Source organism: Rhinopithecus bieti, unplaced genomic scaffold (assembly GCF_001698545.2).
Source record: "Rhinopithecus bieti isolate Rb0 unplaced genomic scaffold, ASM169854v2 scaffold_38833, whole genome shotgun sequence".
Taxonomy (NCBI): domain Eukaryota; kingdom Metazoa; phylum Chordata; class Mammalia; order Primates; family Cercopithecidae; genus Rhinopithecus; species Rhinopithecus bieti.
This window is the reverse complement of record NW_016816114.1, coordinates 135046-154480: the sequence shown is the minus strand read 5'-3', so window position 1 is coordinate 154480 and position 19435 is coordinate 135046. Positions and strand designations below refer to the sequence as shown.

The following is a 19435-nucleotide window of genomic DNA, read 5'->3' as shown; positions in this document are numbered from 1 at the left end:
CCCAAAGTGCTGGGATTACAGGCTTGAGCCACCGCGCCCGGCCGAGATTTTGCTTTCTTACACCATCTCCCTCCCTCCCCTGCCCCTGTCTTTCAAGATAGGAAGAGCTCTATTTTAACCTAAATTGGGTTTAAAGTGTCTACATTATTAAGAAGATATGTAAATGATGATCACAGAGAACCAGTAATGTCCTTTCATTGTATTTCCTTTCTTAGAGGGCTTTTCGTTTTGCTGCAGAATTTTTGTTGCAATACCTGTCTTTTCTTTTATTTATCTATTTATTTATTTTGAGCTGGAGTTTCACTCTTGTTCCCCAAGCTGGAGTGAAATGGTGCGATCTCAGCTCACTGTAACCTCTGCCTCCCAGGTTCAAGCGATTCTCCTGCCTCAGCCTCCCGAGTAGCTGGGATTACAGGCATGTGCTATGACACCTGGCTAATTTTTTGTTTTGTTTTGTTTTGTTTCGTTTTTGAGACAGAGTCTTGCTCTGTCGCCCAGGCTGGAGTGCGATGGCGCGATCTCAGCTCACTGCAAGCTCCGCCTCCCGGACACCTGGCTAATTTTTTAATTTTAGTGGAGATGGAGTTTCACCATGTTAGTCAGGCTAGTGTCGAACTCCTGACCTCAGGTGATCCACCTGCCTCTGCCTCCCAAAGTGCTGGGATTACAGGCGCGAGCCACCATGCCTGGCCCTCTCCTTTTCTTTTAAAGCTCTGTGTCATATAAGTTATTCTATTGCCTTCCCTTGTCTTCTCAGGAAGTGCAATGTTAACCCCAGCTCCACCCCTAATTAGCCCAGTGACCTTGCACAAGTCCCTTCTCTTTTCTAAGCCTCGGTTTCCTCATCAGTAGAAAGAGAGCTAGACTCCCTTCTTGTTCTCATTCTAAACCTCAGAACCTATCACTCCACCCACCTCACAGGTGGTAACATTATTATTCCTCAGATAATATTATCTGAGGAATCTTTACTCCCGGGGCAGGGGGAAGCCCCAGGACCTGACAGATGGCAGAAAACCAAAACGGGCAGGGGCAGGGGAGGGAACAAACAAGCTAGCTGGGCCTGCCCTGTATGGTCTAGTTCACCCCTGCAGTTTAGGGGGCCGCTGTGCGGGGTCATATGGTTGTATCTATTGCTCTTTTCCTCCCCTGCTGTCCTCATTGGTTTTTGCTCTCCACAGCCTCTGCTTGTAGGGGCAGCGTTACAGTCCCCAAACTCCCCAAGCTCCTACTCCAACCCCAGCTGTCTTTGTACCCCTTCTGCTTATGTTACACCCAAAGTTTCCCAAAAGGTAGTTATAAAAATACTAACTTTTGGTAGCAGCTTTCTTGAAATATAGTTTGCATACTGTACAATTCACTCATTTAAAAGATACGGTTCAGGGCAGGCATGGTGGCTCATGCCTGTAACCCCAGCACTTTGAGAAGTCGAGGTGAGTGGATCACCTGAGGTCAGCAGTTTGAGACCAGCCTGGCCAACATGGCAAAACCCCGTCTCTACTAAAAATACAAAAATTAGCTGGGCATGGTGGCGGGTGCCTGTTTTTCCAGCTACTCAGGAGGCTGAGGGAGGAGAATCATTTGAACCCGGGAGGTAGAGGTTGCAGTGAGTGAGATCGCACCATTGCATTCCAGCCTAGGGAACAAGAGCAAAAACTCTGTCTTAAAACAACAACAACAACAAAAAAAACCAGTTCAGTGGTTTGTAATATATCCACAAAATTGTACAACCCATAATTGTAGTCAGTTTTAGAGCATTTTAACGCCCCAGAAAGAAACCTCATGGCCTTTAGCAGCACCACCTATTTCACCCAATCCCACCCCTAGGCAACCACTAGTCTACTGTAAGTCTCCATAGATTTGCCTGTTCTGGGCATGTTTAATAAATGCAACCATAGAATACAGAGTCTTTAATGACTGGCTTCTTTCACTTAGCATAATATTGTCAAAGTTCATTCATGTTGTATCAATATCAGTACCTAATTCCTTTTTATGGCTGAAAAATATTCCATATGGCTGTACCATATTTTATTTATCAGTTGATGCATATTTTAGTTCTGCTTTTTAGCTGTTACAAATAATGGTGCCATGAACATCCATGTACAAGTTTTTGTGTGGACATGTATTTCCATTTCACTTGGGGTTATACCTAGGAGTAGAATTGCTGGGTCAAATGGTAACTCTGTGTTTAAAAATTTGAGGAAATACCAATCGATTTTCCAAAGGTGCAGCACCATCTTGCATTCCCACTAGCAACGGTGTTCCCAGTTTCTCCACATCCTTGTCAACACTTGTTATTGTCTGTCCTTTTGATTATAGCCATCCTAGTGGGCGTGAAGTTGTATCAATTTGCATTTCCCTAATAACTAAGGACATTAATCTTTCTGTGTGCTTATTGGCTATGTGTATATCTTTGGAGAAAAATCTGTTCCTTGCCTATTTTTAAAATCAGGTTGTCTTTATTAATGAGTTTTAAGAATTCATTTTAAATTTATTTTATTAAAAAACTTTTTTTGTACAAACAAGGTATCGCTCTGTTGCCCAGGCTGGTCTTCAACTCCTGGCTTAAGCGATTCTCCCATCAGCCTCCCAAAGTACTAGGATTACAGGCATGAGCCACTGTGCCCAGCCAAGAATTATTTACATATTTTATATATTTAGCAAAGACATGATTTGCAAATATTTTCTTCTGTGGATGGACTTTCTTGATGGTGTCCTTTGAAGCACAAATTTTTTTATGTAGATGTTTAGTTTATTTTTTACTTTGTTGCTTGTGTTTTTGTTATTACATAATTCAAGGTCACAAAGATGTACTCTTGTGAGTTTTATAGTTTTAGCTCTTACATAGATCTTTGAATTAATTTATTATATATTACATTATTTATACCTCACACCATAAAATAAATTTTGCATGTGGGTATTCAGTTGTCCCAGAATCATATGTTGAAAAGAATATTCTTTCTACATCTCTTGTCAATTGACCATAAATGTGAGGGTTTATTTCTGGATTCTCAGTTCAGTTCCATTAATTTATCATTGTTCATTGTCTATCTTCATGGTAACACCACACAATTTTGATTACTGTAGCTTTCAGTATGTTTTGAAATGAGGAAGTGTGAGTCTTCCAATTTTGTTCAGTTCCCCCCACCCACAAGATTGTCTTGGTTATCTTGAGTGAGTCCCTTGAATTTCCATATGAATTTTAGGATCAGCTTGTCAATTTCTGCAAATAAGCCAGCTGAGATTTTGATAGAGATTATGTTGAATCTGTAGATTCGTTTGGGTAGTATTGCCGTGTTAACAATATTAAGTCTTCCAGCTTATGTACATGGGATATCTTTTTATTTATTTAGGTCTTCTTTAATTTTTTTCAACAAGGTTTTATTGCTTTCAGAGTGTATGTTTTGCACTTATTTTGTTAGGTTTATTCCTAAGTATTGTATTATTTTTGATGCTACTATAAATAGAATTGTTTTCTCAATTTTCTTTTCATATTGTGCATTGCTGGTATATAGAGATACAACTGATCTTTGTATGCTGATATTGTATCCTACAAACGTGCTGAACTTGTTTATGACTTTAATAGTTTTAGTGGATTTTCACGGATTTTCTATATACAAGGCTATGTTACCTGCAAATAGGAATAGTTTTACTTTTTCATTTCTAATCTAGATGTCTTTTATTTAATTTTCTTGCCTAATTACCTTGGCTAGAACTGCCGGTACAATGTTGAATAGAAGTGCTAAGAGCAGGCTTATTTGTCTTGTTCTTGATCTTAGTGGGAAAGCATTAAGTCTGATATTAGCTAAAAGTTTTTTGTAGCCACTTATTGTCAAGTTGAGGATATTCTCTAATCCTAGTTTTTTGAGTGTTTTTATCATGAAGGTGTTGAGATTTTGTCTAATGCGTTTTCTGTGTGTATTGAGATGATATGGTTTCTGACCTTTATTGGTATAGCTTATTACATTAATTGATATTCTGATGTTAATGTTAACCTGATCTTAACATTCCTGGGATAAATCTCACTTGTTCATGGTGCATAATCTTTTTTATATGTTTCTAGATTCAGTTTTGTTGAGGCACTAACTTTTATCGAGCACTTTCTATCAGCCAAGCCATTTACATGGATTAACTCATTTAGTTTTCAAAGCCTGTGAGATAGAAACTATCATTATCCCTTATACCAAAATGAGGAGAGTGAGGCTCAGACAGGTTATGTCACCTACTTAAGGTCACACAACTAGGTATTGGCAGAGGTAAGATTCTAACTCAAGTTATCCAGTTCACCTCCACACTAAAATGCCTCTCATGTGGGTATCAGTGGTGGACATGGAATGATTTTCAGATAATACCCAGACCTGTGTTTATGTTCATTACTGTGTTTTTTATGGCTCCTCTGTGTTTATGACATATAATATTGGTTTTCTATCTGTGATTGTGATATAAAGCTTCCTTCTAAAATAAAAAACTGGCAAAAAACAGGATCTCTAGCAAAAAATATTAAGAATTATCCTGGCAGTTTATGGTTGTGACTGTGTATTCTATGCTGATTTAAATTAGCTGTTTTGTTTTTGTTTTTGAGACAGAGTCTCACTCTGTTACCCAGATATAGCAGTGGCTCCATCTCAGCTCACTGCAACCTCTACCTCCCGGGATCAAGCAATGCTCCTGCCTCAGCCTCCCGAGTAGCTGGGACTACAGGTGCGCACCACTGTGCCCAGCTAATTTTTGGCTTTTTATTAGAGATGGGGTTTCACCATGTTGGCCAGGCTGGTCTCAAACTCCTGACCTCAGGAGATCTGCCCATCTTGGCCTCCCAAAGTGCTGGGGTTACAGGCGTGAGCCACCGAGTCCAGCCTTATCTGTGTAGCCACCGAGTCCGGCCTTATCTGTGTTATTAATAGTGAAGGAGAAAGAATGGAAAAACTGTAAGTAAGGACATGGCCAACTTCAGGTCGTCTCCTGTCTCCTGTGTTGTCAGGAGACTGAGGTGTGTGCATGAATTCTTTCATTCAGTACTTCCCCAGTGCCTAATCTGTTTGCGGCATTCTGCTAAGGTCTCTGCATTTTCAGTGATAGGTAAGAAAATGGTCCCTGACCTTGAGGAGCTTTCACATGCATGGTTCTACTCCAGAAAGGGCATGTTATGTTTTATTTCATGGGCAAACTCAGACTGATTGCTGGTGGCTTCCTGGAGCTCAGTATTTCATGAGGATTCTGAAGCTGTCTGTGGACTTAGTGGGAAATAGAGTCATTACCAATTAGCAATGTCTGCCCTGGCATGGGAGGAAGAAGTGGCAGTATTTGGGTTTTATTCTAAGGCCAGGAAAACATCATAGAGTGCACTTACACAAACCTGGATGGCATAGCCCACTACACACCTACGCTATATGGTATAGCCTATTGCTCCTGGGCTGCAAACCTGTACAGCATGTTCTTGTACTGAATACTGTAGACACTTGCAACACAATGGGAAGTATTTGTGTACCTAAACATAGAAAAGGTACAGTAAAAATATGATATTATAATCTTACGGTAACACCATCGTATATATGATCCTTTGTTGACTGAAACATCATTATGAGGCAAATGACTGTAAATTTTTTTAATAGGAACAATCTAAATCTCCCTTTTATTTTTATATTTATATATTTTCTTTGTACTAATATATGTATACACGTGTGTGTATATATATATGTGTGTGTGTGCAGTATGTGTGTGTGTGTGTATATATACTTATATAGCCTCTGGCTGGAGAGCCATATAGACATGGAAAATATTTCCTGGCCTCTTGATGTTCATGAAACACAAAGGTGACAGTTACCTAATCTTTAGCTTGGCAGAGTTGTGTTCTTCTTGAGGAAGTAAAAAGCAGCCAAACTGGGAAAAAAATGTGCTTAGCACGTTTCAAAAAGGTACAAAACCAGGTGTGGTCTAGAAGAAAAGGGGTAGAACTGGAAGTCAAGATATCCTGTTTCTACGCTACCTCTGCCACTAGCTGACCATGTGACCTTGAATAAAAGTGTTTACTTCTGCATAACACAGTGTCCTCAGAAACACAGCAGAAATTACACCTGCTGAATTGAATTTGCAGGATAGTTGTGATTGAGAAAATCAATATGAAGAACCTATGGAAGTGAGATATTAGTGTGATAATAATAATACCTTCCTTTTTTTTGGTAGGAGAATTGTTGCAGTATTTAATTCATCTTCTCTGTTGAAAACAGGCCACAGACTAGCTAATATTGAATAAAAGTATGGGAGGCCATTGTTTAAGACTAAGCTCCTGTACTAGGCCCTTAAAAACCAGACCAAACCAAAGTGGAGTCGCTCATGCTAAATGCCACTCTCCACCTAAGTCAGCATAATAAGCAAATCCCCTCTGCCTTAACCCTTACAAAAAAGTAACCTGAAGTAACTTGATGTTAACTAATCATTTATTTTTCTATTGTTGTGTTTCCTTTTTCCCACATTACAAAACCCACTATTTTGCTATTGCCTAGTGGGAGCTTTCATTCTATTGTATAGAAAGGAGGTGCTTCAATTCATAAATCACAAATTAAGGGCAATTAATTCTATAAATTTATTGTAATTTTGTCTTTTGACACGTCTTTGCTGGCTACTGTGTTAAGTATTCTACATGCTGTAATTATATAATCAAAATAAACATTGAGGACAGGCACTATTATAAATTGTCACCCTTACAAGGTAAGGAAACTGAGGCTCAGAGAGGTTAAGGAACGTGCTATTGGTTATATAGCTTGTAAGTGGCAGATGACAGATTCAAACCCAGAACTCAAGCTTACCCACTACACTAGCCTAATATTTCACTTCAGTAAAACATCTTAATAGTTCATTTCTTTCCAGAAAATCAAACAGATAATGACAATGCAAGTATTTTGCTTATAAAGAAGCAGGGTTTAAGCTATGAATGTCAGAACCTGCATTTCCAAAGCCATGTTCTCCTGGCAGCCATCCTGCATTTATGGGACCCATCCCCCTCTTGCTTGGGGTCTGTCAGTCATTTCTGCATGAGGGGGCACCTAAAGCTCCCCTTCTCAGAAGCAAATTGCTTGTGAGCCCAATGTTAGTACTGCTTTTGGTGAAACCAGGCCACTGACTGAGTTTGTTGTGAAGACACTGCATTTAAATCGGTCATGAATACCCCCCACTGAGAAGTTGCAGCTGTGTTTGGTAAATGATACTCCCAGAACACTGTTAACTTTTAAATATTTTATTAATTTATTTTCCAAAATGATGAAATGGTCACATGTTCATAGACTGAACATAAAGAATCATTCTCACTTGGAAGATTGCAAAACAGGCAGGACACTTGGGCCGAAAAGAAGTTCGTTCTTATTTTCATTTATATCTCTGTTCAAATTTCCAGAATATTTTTCCTTTCCGATTGATGTGGATTTGGCAATGCCTACCAGCACTTGAGCTAAAAATGTCAATTTCCTTCTTCCTTAGGCACTGAATGATCTACCAAAGCTCGTAGAAATCCACCGTAGAAGTTGTATTTGCCAGGGGAGAAGAAAGATAGCATTAACATAAACAGACTCCTAATTTATTAGCTTTGTAGGTTGTTCACTTATTGATTCTCTTCAGGGGATGTTCAGGGGTACTGTTAGGCTGCAGAGGAAAACTTAATGGCTATTCTGGTAAATGAGTTGGTTTTTTGTTTGTTTGTTTTTTGTTTTGTTTTGTTTTGTTTTGTTTTTTTTTGAGATGAAATTTTGCCCTTGTTGCCCAGGCTGGAGTGCAATGGCATGATCTTGGCTCATTGCAACCTCTGCCTTCTGGGTTCAAGTGATTCTCCTCCTCAGCCTCCTGAGTAGCTGGGATTACAGGCACCCACCACCACGCCCAGCTAATTTTTTTTGTATTTTTAGTAGAAACGGGATTTCTAATAAGAAAAGTTGACCGGGCTGGTCAGGCTGGTCTGGAACTGTTGGCCAACCTGGTCTCGAACTCCTGACCTCAGGTGATCCACCTACTTCAGCCTCCCAAAGTGCTGGGATTACAGGTGTGAGCCACCATGCCCATCTGTAAATGAGTATTTTTTAAGTTTGAGAAGCCCAGAAGAAACCTAGTTATGGGAGAAAAAAGGAAAGTTGGATAAGAGCTGGGAGCTTATAAACTGATCTAGGGGATTTTATGAAAAATTTGAAACGTATATAAAATTGGATGGAAAAATACAGTAATTTCTATGTATGTGTCACACACAATCCATACTTATTAACTCACTGCTGAATTTGTTTCGTTTTTACTCACTCTTCCCCCATCTAGTATTATTTAGAAGCAAACCCCTGTGTCCTTTTATCCATATTTTAGTAGATATTTCGAGAAGATAAAGGCTCTTTTAAAACTTAACCTTGATATTATCAAACCTAAATAAAATAACATATTTCCTTCATATTATCAAATATCCAGTCAATACTAATTTTCTAATTTTCTCATAAAGTTATAATTTTATTTGTATGGTGGTTTATTTGAAATAGGATCCAAATAAGGTCCACACGTGATGGTGTGTTCGGTCTCTTCAAAATCTATAGATTTTCCTCCCATCTCTCTTTTCTGTCTTTGCAATTTGTATGTTAGAGGTCCTGAGCCATTCGTCCTGCAGAATTTGTCATAGATTGTATTATGCTGATTACATCACTGGGGTATAGCATGTTTTTCTGCCCTTTTATATTTCCTGTGAGTTGGCATCAAAGGCCTAATTAGATTCAGGTGTTTTGTTTTGGATCCAGCATTCTTGGTGTGTTTTTCCATCATTAAGCACATAATATTTGATTGTCTTTCATTTAGGGATATTAGCAGCTGATGATGATCAGTGCCTAGATCCATTTGTTTATAGAGGTTGGAAAACAAGGATATTGTCTTTTTTTCTTAAAAAGGAAAAAAAAATACTTTTATGGAAAGAAATATCCATCTCTCCTATAGTTTGGTTATCTGGTGGTATAGTTTGTTTAGGAAAGACAGGTTAAACGTTTGCTTTTATTTACCAATTCTCAGCATAATAGTTGGTTCACAGGCTCATCTAACAGTAACAAAGTAATAAAAACAAAGCTTTTATTAGATGTCTTTGTGATACATCAGGGCTCTTCCAGCACATCGCTCAAATTTTAAAATCACTTGGAGTAATAGTCCCTTTCTGTGGAGTTACTCCAACAATACAACATATATACATTCATTTGTTTCATTTTACTTTTCGATTTGGGGGCCACTTTTTATAAATTTACATTTTATTTTATAAGTATGTAAAATGTTTTGATGTTTTCAAAGTCAAATCTACAAAATAAGACATATTCAAAGGATTCTAGCCCCTATCTCTGCCCCTTAACTGTTTTCCCTTCTTTTCCTGTTCTCCATAGGTAACTAATTTTTCAAAGTATATGGCTTGCCTTTCCATTGTTTGTTTTTTAAATAGAAGCTGTGTGTGTAGACATCTGCAGCCCCCGCTCCTGGGTAAATGAGTGCATGCTCTCCACACCATGTCCTGGAGATCACCCGTCGTAGCATGTAGAGAGGGTCCTCACTTAATTTTCCTGCTGCTTCATATTTCCCTGTATGGTGGTGCCATAGTTTATCTGGACATTCTTCTGTTAATGGATGTATTAGGCTGTTCTTGCACTGCTATAAAGAGATACCTGAGGCTGGGTAATTTATAAAGAAAAGAGGTTTAATTGACTCAAGGTTCCGCAGGCTGTACAGGAAGCATGGTGCCAGCATCTGCTCAGCTTCTGGGGAGGCTGCAGAAAGCTTTCAGTCATGGCAGAAGGCAGAAGGGGGAACAGTTATGCCACATGGTGAAAGCAGGAGCAAGAGAGTGGGCAGTGTGGGGGAGGGGAGTGCCACACACTTTTAAATGACCAGATCTCCTGTGAACTCAGATGTCACTCGTATCACCAAGGGGATAGCCCAAGCGGTTCATGAGGGACCCGCCCTCATGATCCAAACGCCTCCCACGAGGCCCCACCTCCAACACTGAGGATTAGAATTCAACATGAGATTTGGGTGAGGGCAAGTATCCTAACTGTATCAATGGATGTTTGCTGTTTTCAGTTTTTGCTATCACAAGTAGTCCTGCTGTGAATGGCCTTGTGCATATATCTTTGCGTATTTTTGTCAGTGCATCTTTGGGACAGATTCCTGGAAGTGGGATTGCTGGTCAAAGGGTAAAATGCTTATGAAAGTTTGTTAGATATTGCAGATTTCCTCCCACAGGAGTTGTGTCATTTTGCCATGCCTACCAACAATGTTTGGGAGAGCCTGTTTCTCCATAGTCTTGCCAACAGCATGTTTGGGAGAGCCTGTTTCTCCATAGTCTTGCCAACAGCATGTGTAGTCAAAGTTTTGGATTTGAGTCAATCTAATCAGTGAGAAATGGTGTATCTCCTTGTAAGTTTCATCTGGATTTTCCTTATTGAAAATGAGATAGGACACCTTTCAAATGCAGTCTTCCTGGTCCCCTGGTTGGAACCCAGGCATTTTGTTATTAGGAAGCTGTGCACATGATATTTTGGCGCAAGCAGGGCCAAGAACCATTAATGCAGAGTGTTTGAAAACACCTAGCATAGAGGTTGGTATGAAATAAACCTCCACTCATGAAATGTAATCTCAAAATGCGAGCGTGAGTCCTTGGAGGGAAGTATGTAGTAATGAAGCTGACTTCAGACTATGGAGCTGGAGAAACCTGGGCCAGCCCTCCCTCCACCAGTTGCTAGTGCTTGATCCTATGAAATTAAATGCTGAGGTTCTGTTTGTTCATCTATAGACTGGGAGTAATCATAGTACCTACCTTTATAGGGTGGATACAAGAATGAAATAGTTGAGTACTTCTCGTAGTGTCTGACGCAGAGTAAGGGCTAAAGAAATGTTTTACTGTTATGATAATTGGAATTAATGAAGAGAATTACTAGGGCTTTGGAGGTTGAAGATCATTATGCCCAGTAAAATCATTACTCCCTCCTGTAAAATGGACTTAACAGTAGTGTAAGAAGGAAGAGAGTCTTTTTTTTCCTTTTCTTTCGATGGATCAGTGAAGTGGTTTTGCTGTAGAACTGAATGCCACGCTTAGAACTGTGGGGTAGAGAAGAGGAAGAAGCTTAGGTGTGAAGAGGACCTGAAACCACCCTAGGAGACCAGCCTTCTGCAGAGGGCAGATGGGGAAGTTACCTCTGGGCTCAGTGAGCCCTCACTGGATGCAGCATTTGCTGTTGCCATGGTACGTGATGGGAAGGTGTGTTCGAGAACTCAGTGAAATGTGAATCTTGTTAGCTGTACAGCAGCCAGTGAAGGCTCAGCCCCATTCTGCCCTCCCAACCTTGGGCCTAAGGCAGGTATTAGTCTCGGGACAGCATGACCTTGGCTATATTCTGCAGTTGTTTTAGTCCTTTGCAGCCCCTGGACCAAATTCTGGTCCTTTTACCCCCTAATGTCAGACACCGTATTTCCTAACAAGCAAGGCAAACTCGCTGACATTCACAGGAGAAATTCCAGCTCAGGGATCTCACAACTCCCTGGGATCGAAGGTGGTCAGGAAGGGGTTCTCAGACAAGCACAGTGGCCCTTCTCTTTGTGTCCCTCTTAATCATATGTGTTTAGGGCTGGCTTTATGATTGTTATTAAAAGCTGTTTTCTAAAACTCAGCTTTTAGTGTTTTTGTTTACCTCTACTGTTATGTTTTATTTTGCTTTGTTTTTTGCTTTATGTCTACCTTTGTAACTTTCAGTCCCTCTATTCTCATTTCTCTGGGCTGACTTTTGTTCTCTTAAGGTGTTTTAGTGTAACATTAACTTCATTTAGTTCCACTTTTCTTTCAGCTAAATGTGTTGAAGACATGTATTAGTGCTTTCCATCTTTCATTTCTAAATATCTTACCATTTCTATTGGAATTCCTCTTTTAGTTATGAATGACCTTGAAGTATGTTTTACACTTTTTCAAAAGTATGGGATTTTATTGCTACAATTTGCATTATTGATTTCTAATTTCATTACATTACATTTAATAAACGGTGAATGTAACTTGTAGGCGATCATTTTTGAAGAAACTTGTGGGAACTTGATTTATAACCTAAATCATGATTAGTTTTAAGCAGTGTTTCACATATGTTTGGGGGGAAAATGAGTATTCTGTTTGCTGGGTGCTGAGTTCTTAAAATAGGAATTAGCTCAAGTTGGGTAACTGTGCTGTTCAGATTCTCTTCAGCTTCTAATCCTGCCAAACATACTGTCAAAGCAGCTGTGCTGTGCCAGGGTCTAAGACACAGAAATGTCCATTTAGGGCTGATTCGTTTGATGTGGCTCACAAAACATACCCAGGCCAAGGAAGACAATGGCTCCTCCATCTTTGCAAGGAGGGTTGATTTGCAGGAATTGAGTTATTTTAATCCCAATTTAATTAGCCTAAAAACCTGGGCTTTGGTTTTCAGTTGATTATCTTGGCTGTCACCATCGTGGATAATTGTATTGCATGGTAATTTAAGAGTGAAACTCATAAATATGTTATGAAGAACGAAAGGTGGAGAAACTAAGCATGGCCCATGTCCTCACATCCCACTTGAGGTCCCTCGCTCCTGGTGACGTGGCTGTGTGGGCATCACATAACTTCTCTGAGCCTGATTTTTCATCAGTTATATGGATAGAGTGCCACCTTCCACGCTGATCACAGAGGGTGGTGGTGAGGGTCAACCAAGTACACACAAAGTACTTTGTTAGCCATAAAGAGATCCTCAGATATAAAAGATACACATTGAGAACACCTTGGGAAGAAGTGGCGAGTAGAAGTGGCCTCAATGCGTTTTAACTCTCTCTGTTCTCCGTAAGGATCCTGGAGATGGTGCGGTTAAGAGGAATTTTGGAGGCCCCTGAAATTCTCCACTGATCTTCTTTTCCTTACCCTCAGTGCTGAATACAGAAACTGCAGCCATGACCACGCACGTCACCCTAGAAGATGCCCTGTCCAACGTGGACCTGCTTGAAGAGCTTCCCCTCCCTGACCAGCAGCCATGCATCGAGCCTCCACCTTCCTCCATCATGTACCAGGTAATGGAAATGGCAGATAGCACCAGGGGGCCCAGGAATTCTGGGGATCCCCTAAGAGGGTTTGCCCTGAGGCAGAGGGAGAGGTCTGCATCTAGAAGGTGAAAGATCGTGAGCTGATGGAGTCCCTTGTGCACTGGTGGAGCTGAGTGTAAGGAACAGATTAGCTACTAAATGTGCTGCAGGACTATTTCCCTCCCGCAGGGAAGTCTTGTTGATCTGCTTTGACCCCCAAATACCTTTCTGGCTATTCTTGCTGCTGTACCAACCAAGGTTTTGGCAGTTCTGGCCTTATAAATTAAATATTGCAACTTAGAAACCCCAGAGCTTGCCTGGGTAATTACTTTTCCTTCATGCGTATGAGGAGGACACTATAACACCCCATAGCAGCTCATGGCTCAGGGAAGCTGGTCACAGTTGTTTGCTTTTGCCTAAGATAGCAGAGCTTGTGATAAACCACCATCAGATTGTTCCAAACTATGACCCATCAGAGCTGGGAGTCAAGCTTATAGCCCCTTGTCTGGGTGTGCCAGGCCAGGTGCCATGTTAAGAAAGGATATGCTGATTTGAAAGTTTTAGCTGTGTTTGACCTTTTGATAGTTCTCAGACAGCAAAAGGAGACTAAATATAAATACATAATAAATTCTTAAATTTCTTTCAGTGCATGTATGAAGCACATGCTTGAAGGTTCGGCTCATAAACTTCATTGATTCACATCTACTAACCCAGATTAAAATTTTAATTATAGAAATATCTTTTTTATTATAAGCAATACAGAAAAGTACACAAAAAAGTATACAAAAACATATAAATTTTTTCTGTAACTATGCCTATATATACCTTTTTTACCAAATATACATATATGTGTTTGTGTATATATACATATATATATGTTATTACCAAAAGAGAACCATACTGTATTTATTGCTTTATGAGTTGGCTTTTTAACTTAAAATTTATTATGGATATCTTTCCTTGACAATGCCGCGGTACTACCACATTATGCTTAGCCACCTCGTGGTACTTAAAAGTCCATTTGTGGATATGCTATTTTATTTATTTATATATATATATATACACACACACATATATATACGTGTATTTAGCCTTTCACTGTTGCTGGACATTTGGGTTGTTTATAGTTTTTTTAAATCACAAAAAACTGCCACAGTGATTATTCTTGTACCTATATATCCACACCCTTGGGTGAGTATTTCTGGAACTGCCTAATCACAGCAATGCCCATCTTAACTTTTAGCAGCTATTTGGGCTTGTGGAGTTTAAGCATCTGCTTCTTAAGCTCAGCTGAGTGAACCTGATTACTGATGGGAAGCAGATGGCGGGCCCTGTCATCGCCAGCTCCTGCTCAGTGTGATTGAGAGTGGGACTTCGTGGGGAAGGGGCAAGATGAAAGGTGATGCAGCAGGAGTTCCCCACAGAGAACTTGCATTGTTAGTCGGCCCCAGTTTGCTCCCTAGACGCCCAGCCAACTTGGAACTGTTTTCTAACAACCAAAGTGTTCCTGTCCTCTAATTCCACAGGCTAACTTTGACACGAACTTCGAGGACAGGAATGCATTTGTCACGGGCATTGCAAGGTACATTGAGCAGGCTACGGTTCACTCCAGCATGGTAAGTCTGTGATCCACACATGCAGTCATGCTCCCTGCTGGGCTGGCAGGGGTCGTGGGCAGCTTCTCACGCCAGAGGCATGTGCACACCTACTCTAAGAACCCCCTTCCTCAGTTAGAAGCATCTGCTTAAGCCGACTCTTACATTCTGCCCCATCCCCTCTCCGTGCCTAGAAACATACTGTTCCCCTTTATCGTCTGGCTTTGTGAATACTCCTTAACTGTTAGGGCCCAACTGAATCTCCAGTACTCACTTCCCTGAGCTCCTATAGCTTTTTGGGTTAACATGTGATTGGATCCTTCCTTGTTTATAGGTTAATGAATGTGTGGAATTTTGTCTCAAGCAAAGCAAAAGGTTCCTTGAAAAAGGGACATTGGCTTTGGTTTTGGAGTAAAAGTTACTCAAAGAAGCTGATGGCCTAAATCATGTGCAAATAGGGTCCGTTCTTATTTTCTCTCTTAGAGTCTGATTCATCTGTGGAGGGCTTCTCCCCTTCTCTATTGGGCTTCCATTGATTTTATTCTTATGCAGCACTGCAATTTAAAGAATTCCAAATTCCATATTCATAGACCCTGCCTGTGGCTCCATAGACCCTGCCTGTGGCTCCATAGACCTTTGACACTATATGTCTTAGCTCGTTTTGTGATGCTATAACAAGGAAACTGCAGACTGGGTAATTTATAATAAGTAGAAGCTTAAGCCGGGTATGGTAGCTCATGCCCGTAACCTCAGCACTTTGGGAGGCTGAGGTAGGAGGATCCCTTGAGCCCAGGAGTTCGAGACCAGCCTGGGCAACGTGGCAAGACCCTGTCTCTACAAAAAATTTAAAAGTTAGCTGGGTGAGGTGGCGCATACCTATAGTTGCAGCTACGTGGGAGGCTCAGGTGGGAGGATTGCTTGAGCCCAGGAGGTTGAGGCTGCAGTGACCTGTGATCATGCCACTGCACTCCAACCGGGGCAACAGAGCAATACCCTATCTCAAAAAAACAAGAGTAGTAGTTTATTGGCTCATGGTTATGGAGGCTGGAAAGTCCAAGATTGAGGGGACAGTATCCAGTGAGAGCCTTCTTATTGCATCATGCCATGGCAGAAGGCATGACGTGGGTAGGAGAGAGAGTGAAGGGGGCCAAACTCATCCTTTATAAGGAACCCACCCCCGTAATAACAGCATTAATTCTTTCATGGGGGTAGAGCCCTCATGACCTGATCACCTCTTGAAGTTCTCACCTCTCAACACTGTTGCACTGGAGATTTAAGTTTCTAACACATGAACTTTGGGAAACACACTCCAGCCATAGCACTGTATCAGTTATTTCCCGTAACCTTGTGTTGACAAACCTTGCTCATTCATTCAATAAGTATTGTGTCGCTGGTGCCCGCAGAGGACTGTGTAAATGCTGGAGAGATATGCAAGGACAGATACGGGCCAGTCCTGATGCTCAGTGAGTCAAGTGGGAAATAGACAAGCTTACCATTTATTGAATGCTTTTTCTATACAGATATTTTAGATGCATTGTCTCATTTGCTCCTCACATCAACCCTGTGAGGTAGGTTCTATTGTCATATCCATTTTGCAGATGGGGAAGACTGGAGCCCAGAAAAATTACATAACTTACTCAGGGTCCTGCAGCTGACAAGTGATGGCTCTAGATCAAGGTCTGCCTGACTACAAAACCTTTGCTCCAGACTATGCCTTGCAGACAAACAAAAATACGCAAAGTTAGGGGTAAATGTCATGATAAAAGTTCAAAGTTCTGTGTTTTTGAAGGAACCTTGAGAGAGTCAGAGAAAGCTTGATGAAGAAAGTGGCTTTTGTGTGAGGCCTTGTAGGAGGATAATGATACCTTGTAGATACAGTATACTTTAAAATATATGTAAGGCATTTTCATATATTATATTATTGGGGCTTTATAACAGCCCTGTGACTTGCAAAGTGATCATTATATCCATTTTAGGGATGAGAAAACTGAGGCCTAGAAAAGTTAATAAGCAGGTTGCTCATGATCTTACAACTAGTAAATCACAGGACTGGACCTGAAATCCAGGACGGACTCCCAATCCTGATCTCTTTCTCCTGTTCCATGCTGTCTCACACAGTTAGAATTTTACCAGTCAGAGATGAGATGGGGGAGAGCACAACATGTGGAAGAGCCAGTGTGAGCAAAGGCACAGGGCACGGATTTTCAAGGAGTGACTGGTTTGGACTGTAAAGTACATATAGGGATATTGTTTATAGATTCCCTACAAATAAAGTGTTGGGGCATGGAAGGTGTATTCATTTGCTTGGATACCATAACAAAGTGCTACAGACGAGGTGGCTTGAACAGTAAAAATGTATTTTCTCCCCATTCTGGAGGTTAAAAGTCCAAGATCAGGGTGTCCGTAGGTTTGGTTTTTCCTGAGGTTTCTTTCCTTGGCTTCCAGATGGCTGCTTCTCTCTGCATCCTCACGTGGTCTCTTCTCTGTGTGCACACATCACTGCCACCTTCTTTCTGTGTTTCCAAATTTCCTCTTTTTATAAGGACACCAGTCGGATTGGATCAGGACCCTCTCTAATGGCCTCATTTTAACTTAATTACCTCTTTAAAGGCCCTATCTCCAAATACAGTCACATTCTGAGGTCCTGGGGGGTTAGGGCTTCAACATATAAATCTGGGGGGCACACAGTCTAGCCCATAACAGAAGGCTTTAGTTTATTTAATAAAAAACTAAAAACAATGGAAAATCTTTATCCTTAGAAGAGATGTGAACAGAACTCTGTTTGGGGGACAGGTTCCATGTGTTAGTTATATGTAGAATGAGTTGCAAGTAGGAATGGGGCAAATAAATTTGTCAAGATAGTTAAAGTTATCTACACTGCAGGTATTCACGGTCGAATGAGGGTGATGGCACTGGGGTACAGCTAAGAGGATATAGATGTGAGGGACACTGGCTTAGCAGTCAGCTGAAACTGCACTGACTGAGTTCCCAGGAAGACCAGGTCAAATCACCAACAGGGCAGTTGGAAGGAGGGGCTAGGTTGGAGGGTGATGGTGTTCGTTTTCTGTTGCTGCCCTAACAGTGTCACAAACTTAGTGGCTTAGAACAACACTGATTTATTTGTTTACAGTTCTGTCAGGTCAGAAGTCTGACATGGGTCTTACTGAGTTAAAATCAGGGTGCCAGCAGGGCCACATTCCTTCTGCAGGCTCCAGGGGAAAATCTGTTCCCTTGCCTTTTCCAGCTTCTAGAGGTGTCTACATTCCTTGACTCGTGGCCCCCAGCCAGCAGTGACATCACTCTGAGCTCTGCCTGCATCTTCAAATCTCATTCTCTGACTCTTCTGCCTCCCTCTTTTGCTTACGAGTACCTTGTGTTTACACTGGGCTCCCCAGGATAATCCAGAATCACCACCACCACCCCCTACCCCCATTGCAAGGCTCTTAACTTGATCACATCTGTAAACTCCCTCTTTCCCTGTGAAGGAACATATTCACAGGCACCAGGGATTCGGGTGCAGACATCTTTGGGGGACCTTTATTCTGCCTACACAGGGAGAGTGTTGATGTGGCTTAGGCATGAGTCATGAGTGGCATGCAATGCTGACATTCCCGGATAACATCAAAATCTCCCTTCGGTCAACAGTGTCCTCCTCATGCCTTTCCCAGTCTTTCTAGGGTAGCTTCTCAGCAGCAATGTGGGCATATGAGATGCTCATCTTCTTGTATGTCTCCTGCCCCTACTTGGGCAAGGTGAATCTCTCAAAGGGCAGGATAACCAGAGAAAAGAGGAGGGGAAGTGCGCAAACCACATAATTGACCAACTATATGGAAGAGTTGAAGGTTCTTTGCTGGGGGTCAGATGGGGGCTGAGTGATCACTGAATCTGTCACTACAGAAAATTTGAGCCAGACTCACATTGGGTTTAAGTCGTGGACTTTCAGAATATTAGAAATGTAAGGGACTTTAGAGATCCTTAGTCCTAAAGCTGTCAATGTGGGCTACATAAGAGAATCAACCTGGGGATTGTTTAAAAACACCAATGCCCCACCCTATCCCCAGGGATAAATACTTAGTTAGGTGGGGCATGGCTTAGACATCAAAGTTCCCCAGGTAACTCTAATGTACAACCAGGGTGGAACACCAGTGATTCAGGCCAACTCTTTACCTCCAAGTAAGGAAACTAAGACATTAAAAATTAAAAGATGGGCCCAAGAAGAGTGAGGACCAGTACTCAAGTTTCCCCACTCGGGGCTCTTTCCACCGCACAATCCTAACCTCTACATTCCAACATAATTATACGACAGATCTGGCTGATGGCCAAACTGTCTGTAGGGCAGAGTTCACATTCTTCTTGTTCACTGTGCTGTTCGCAGCACAAAGCACAGAGCCTGGGACCCTTGAGTACCCAGTTAAACATTCACTGAATGCATGAGTTGGAATTACACCTATTGGCAGGCAGTTCAGTGCTAAAAGTAGACACGTGTTCCTTACATGACTGACTGTCACTTCCCCTTTTTGACATGTGTTCTGAGGCAGATGACTGCGGGACCCACAGGCTTGATTGGCTCTCCCTGGTCTCAAGAACAACATGTTACTGATTTTCAAAGTTCTCTAAATTAATCATTGAAAGTGTGACTTGGCAATGACATTTGCTGTTGAAAACAGAACTGTCGTAAGTAAATTAATCTGCTGTTATACTAATAAGATATTATGAAATGGTGATATGTGGATTTTAAAATAAAGTTATTTATTTATTTATTTATTTATTTATTTATT

At 41.1% G+C, this 19435-nt stretch overlaps 1 protein-coding gene across 6 annotated transcripts in view; it reads left to right on the top strand.

Moving 5' to 3' along the window:
* Positions 1-19435, top strand: part of CYFIP2 (cytoplasmic FMR1 interacting protein 2) — a 136490-nt gene that overhangs the window by 6911 nt on the left and 110144 nt on the right. For all 6 annotated transcript variants that reach the window (XM_017854394.1, XM_017854397.1, XM_017854400.1 and 3 more), the window contains exons 2-3: positions 12911-13050; positions 14589-14678. In XM_017854394.1, coding sequence (XP_017709883.1) covers positions 12934-13050; positions 14589-14678 — 207 coding nt within the window. In that variant the 5' untranslated portion in view covers positions 12911-12933. The remainder of the gene's footprint in view (positions 1-12910; positions 13051-14588; positions 14679-19435) is intronic.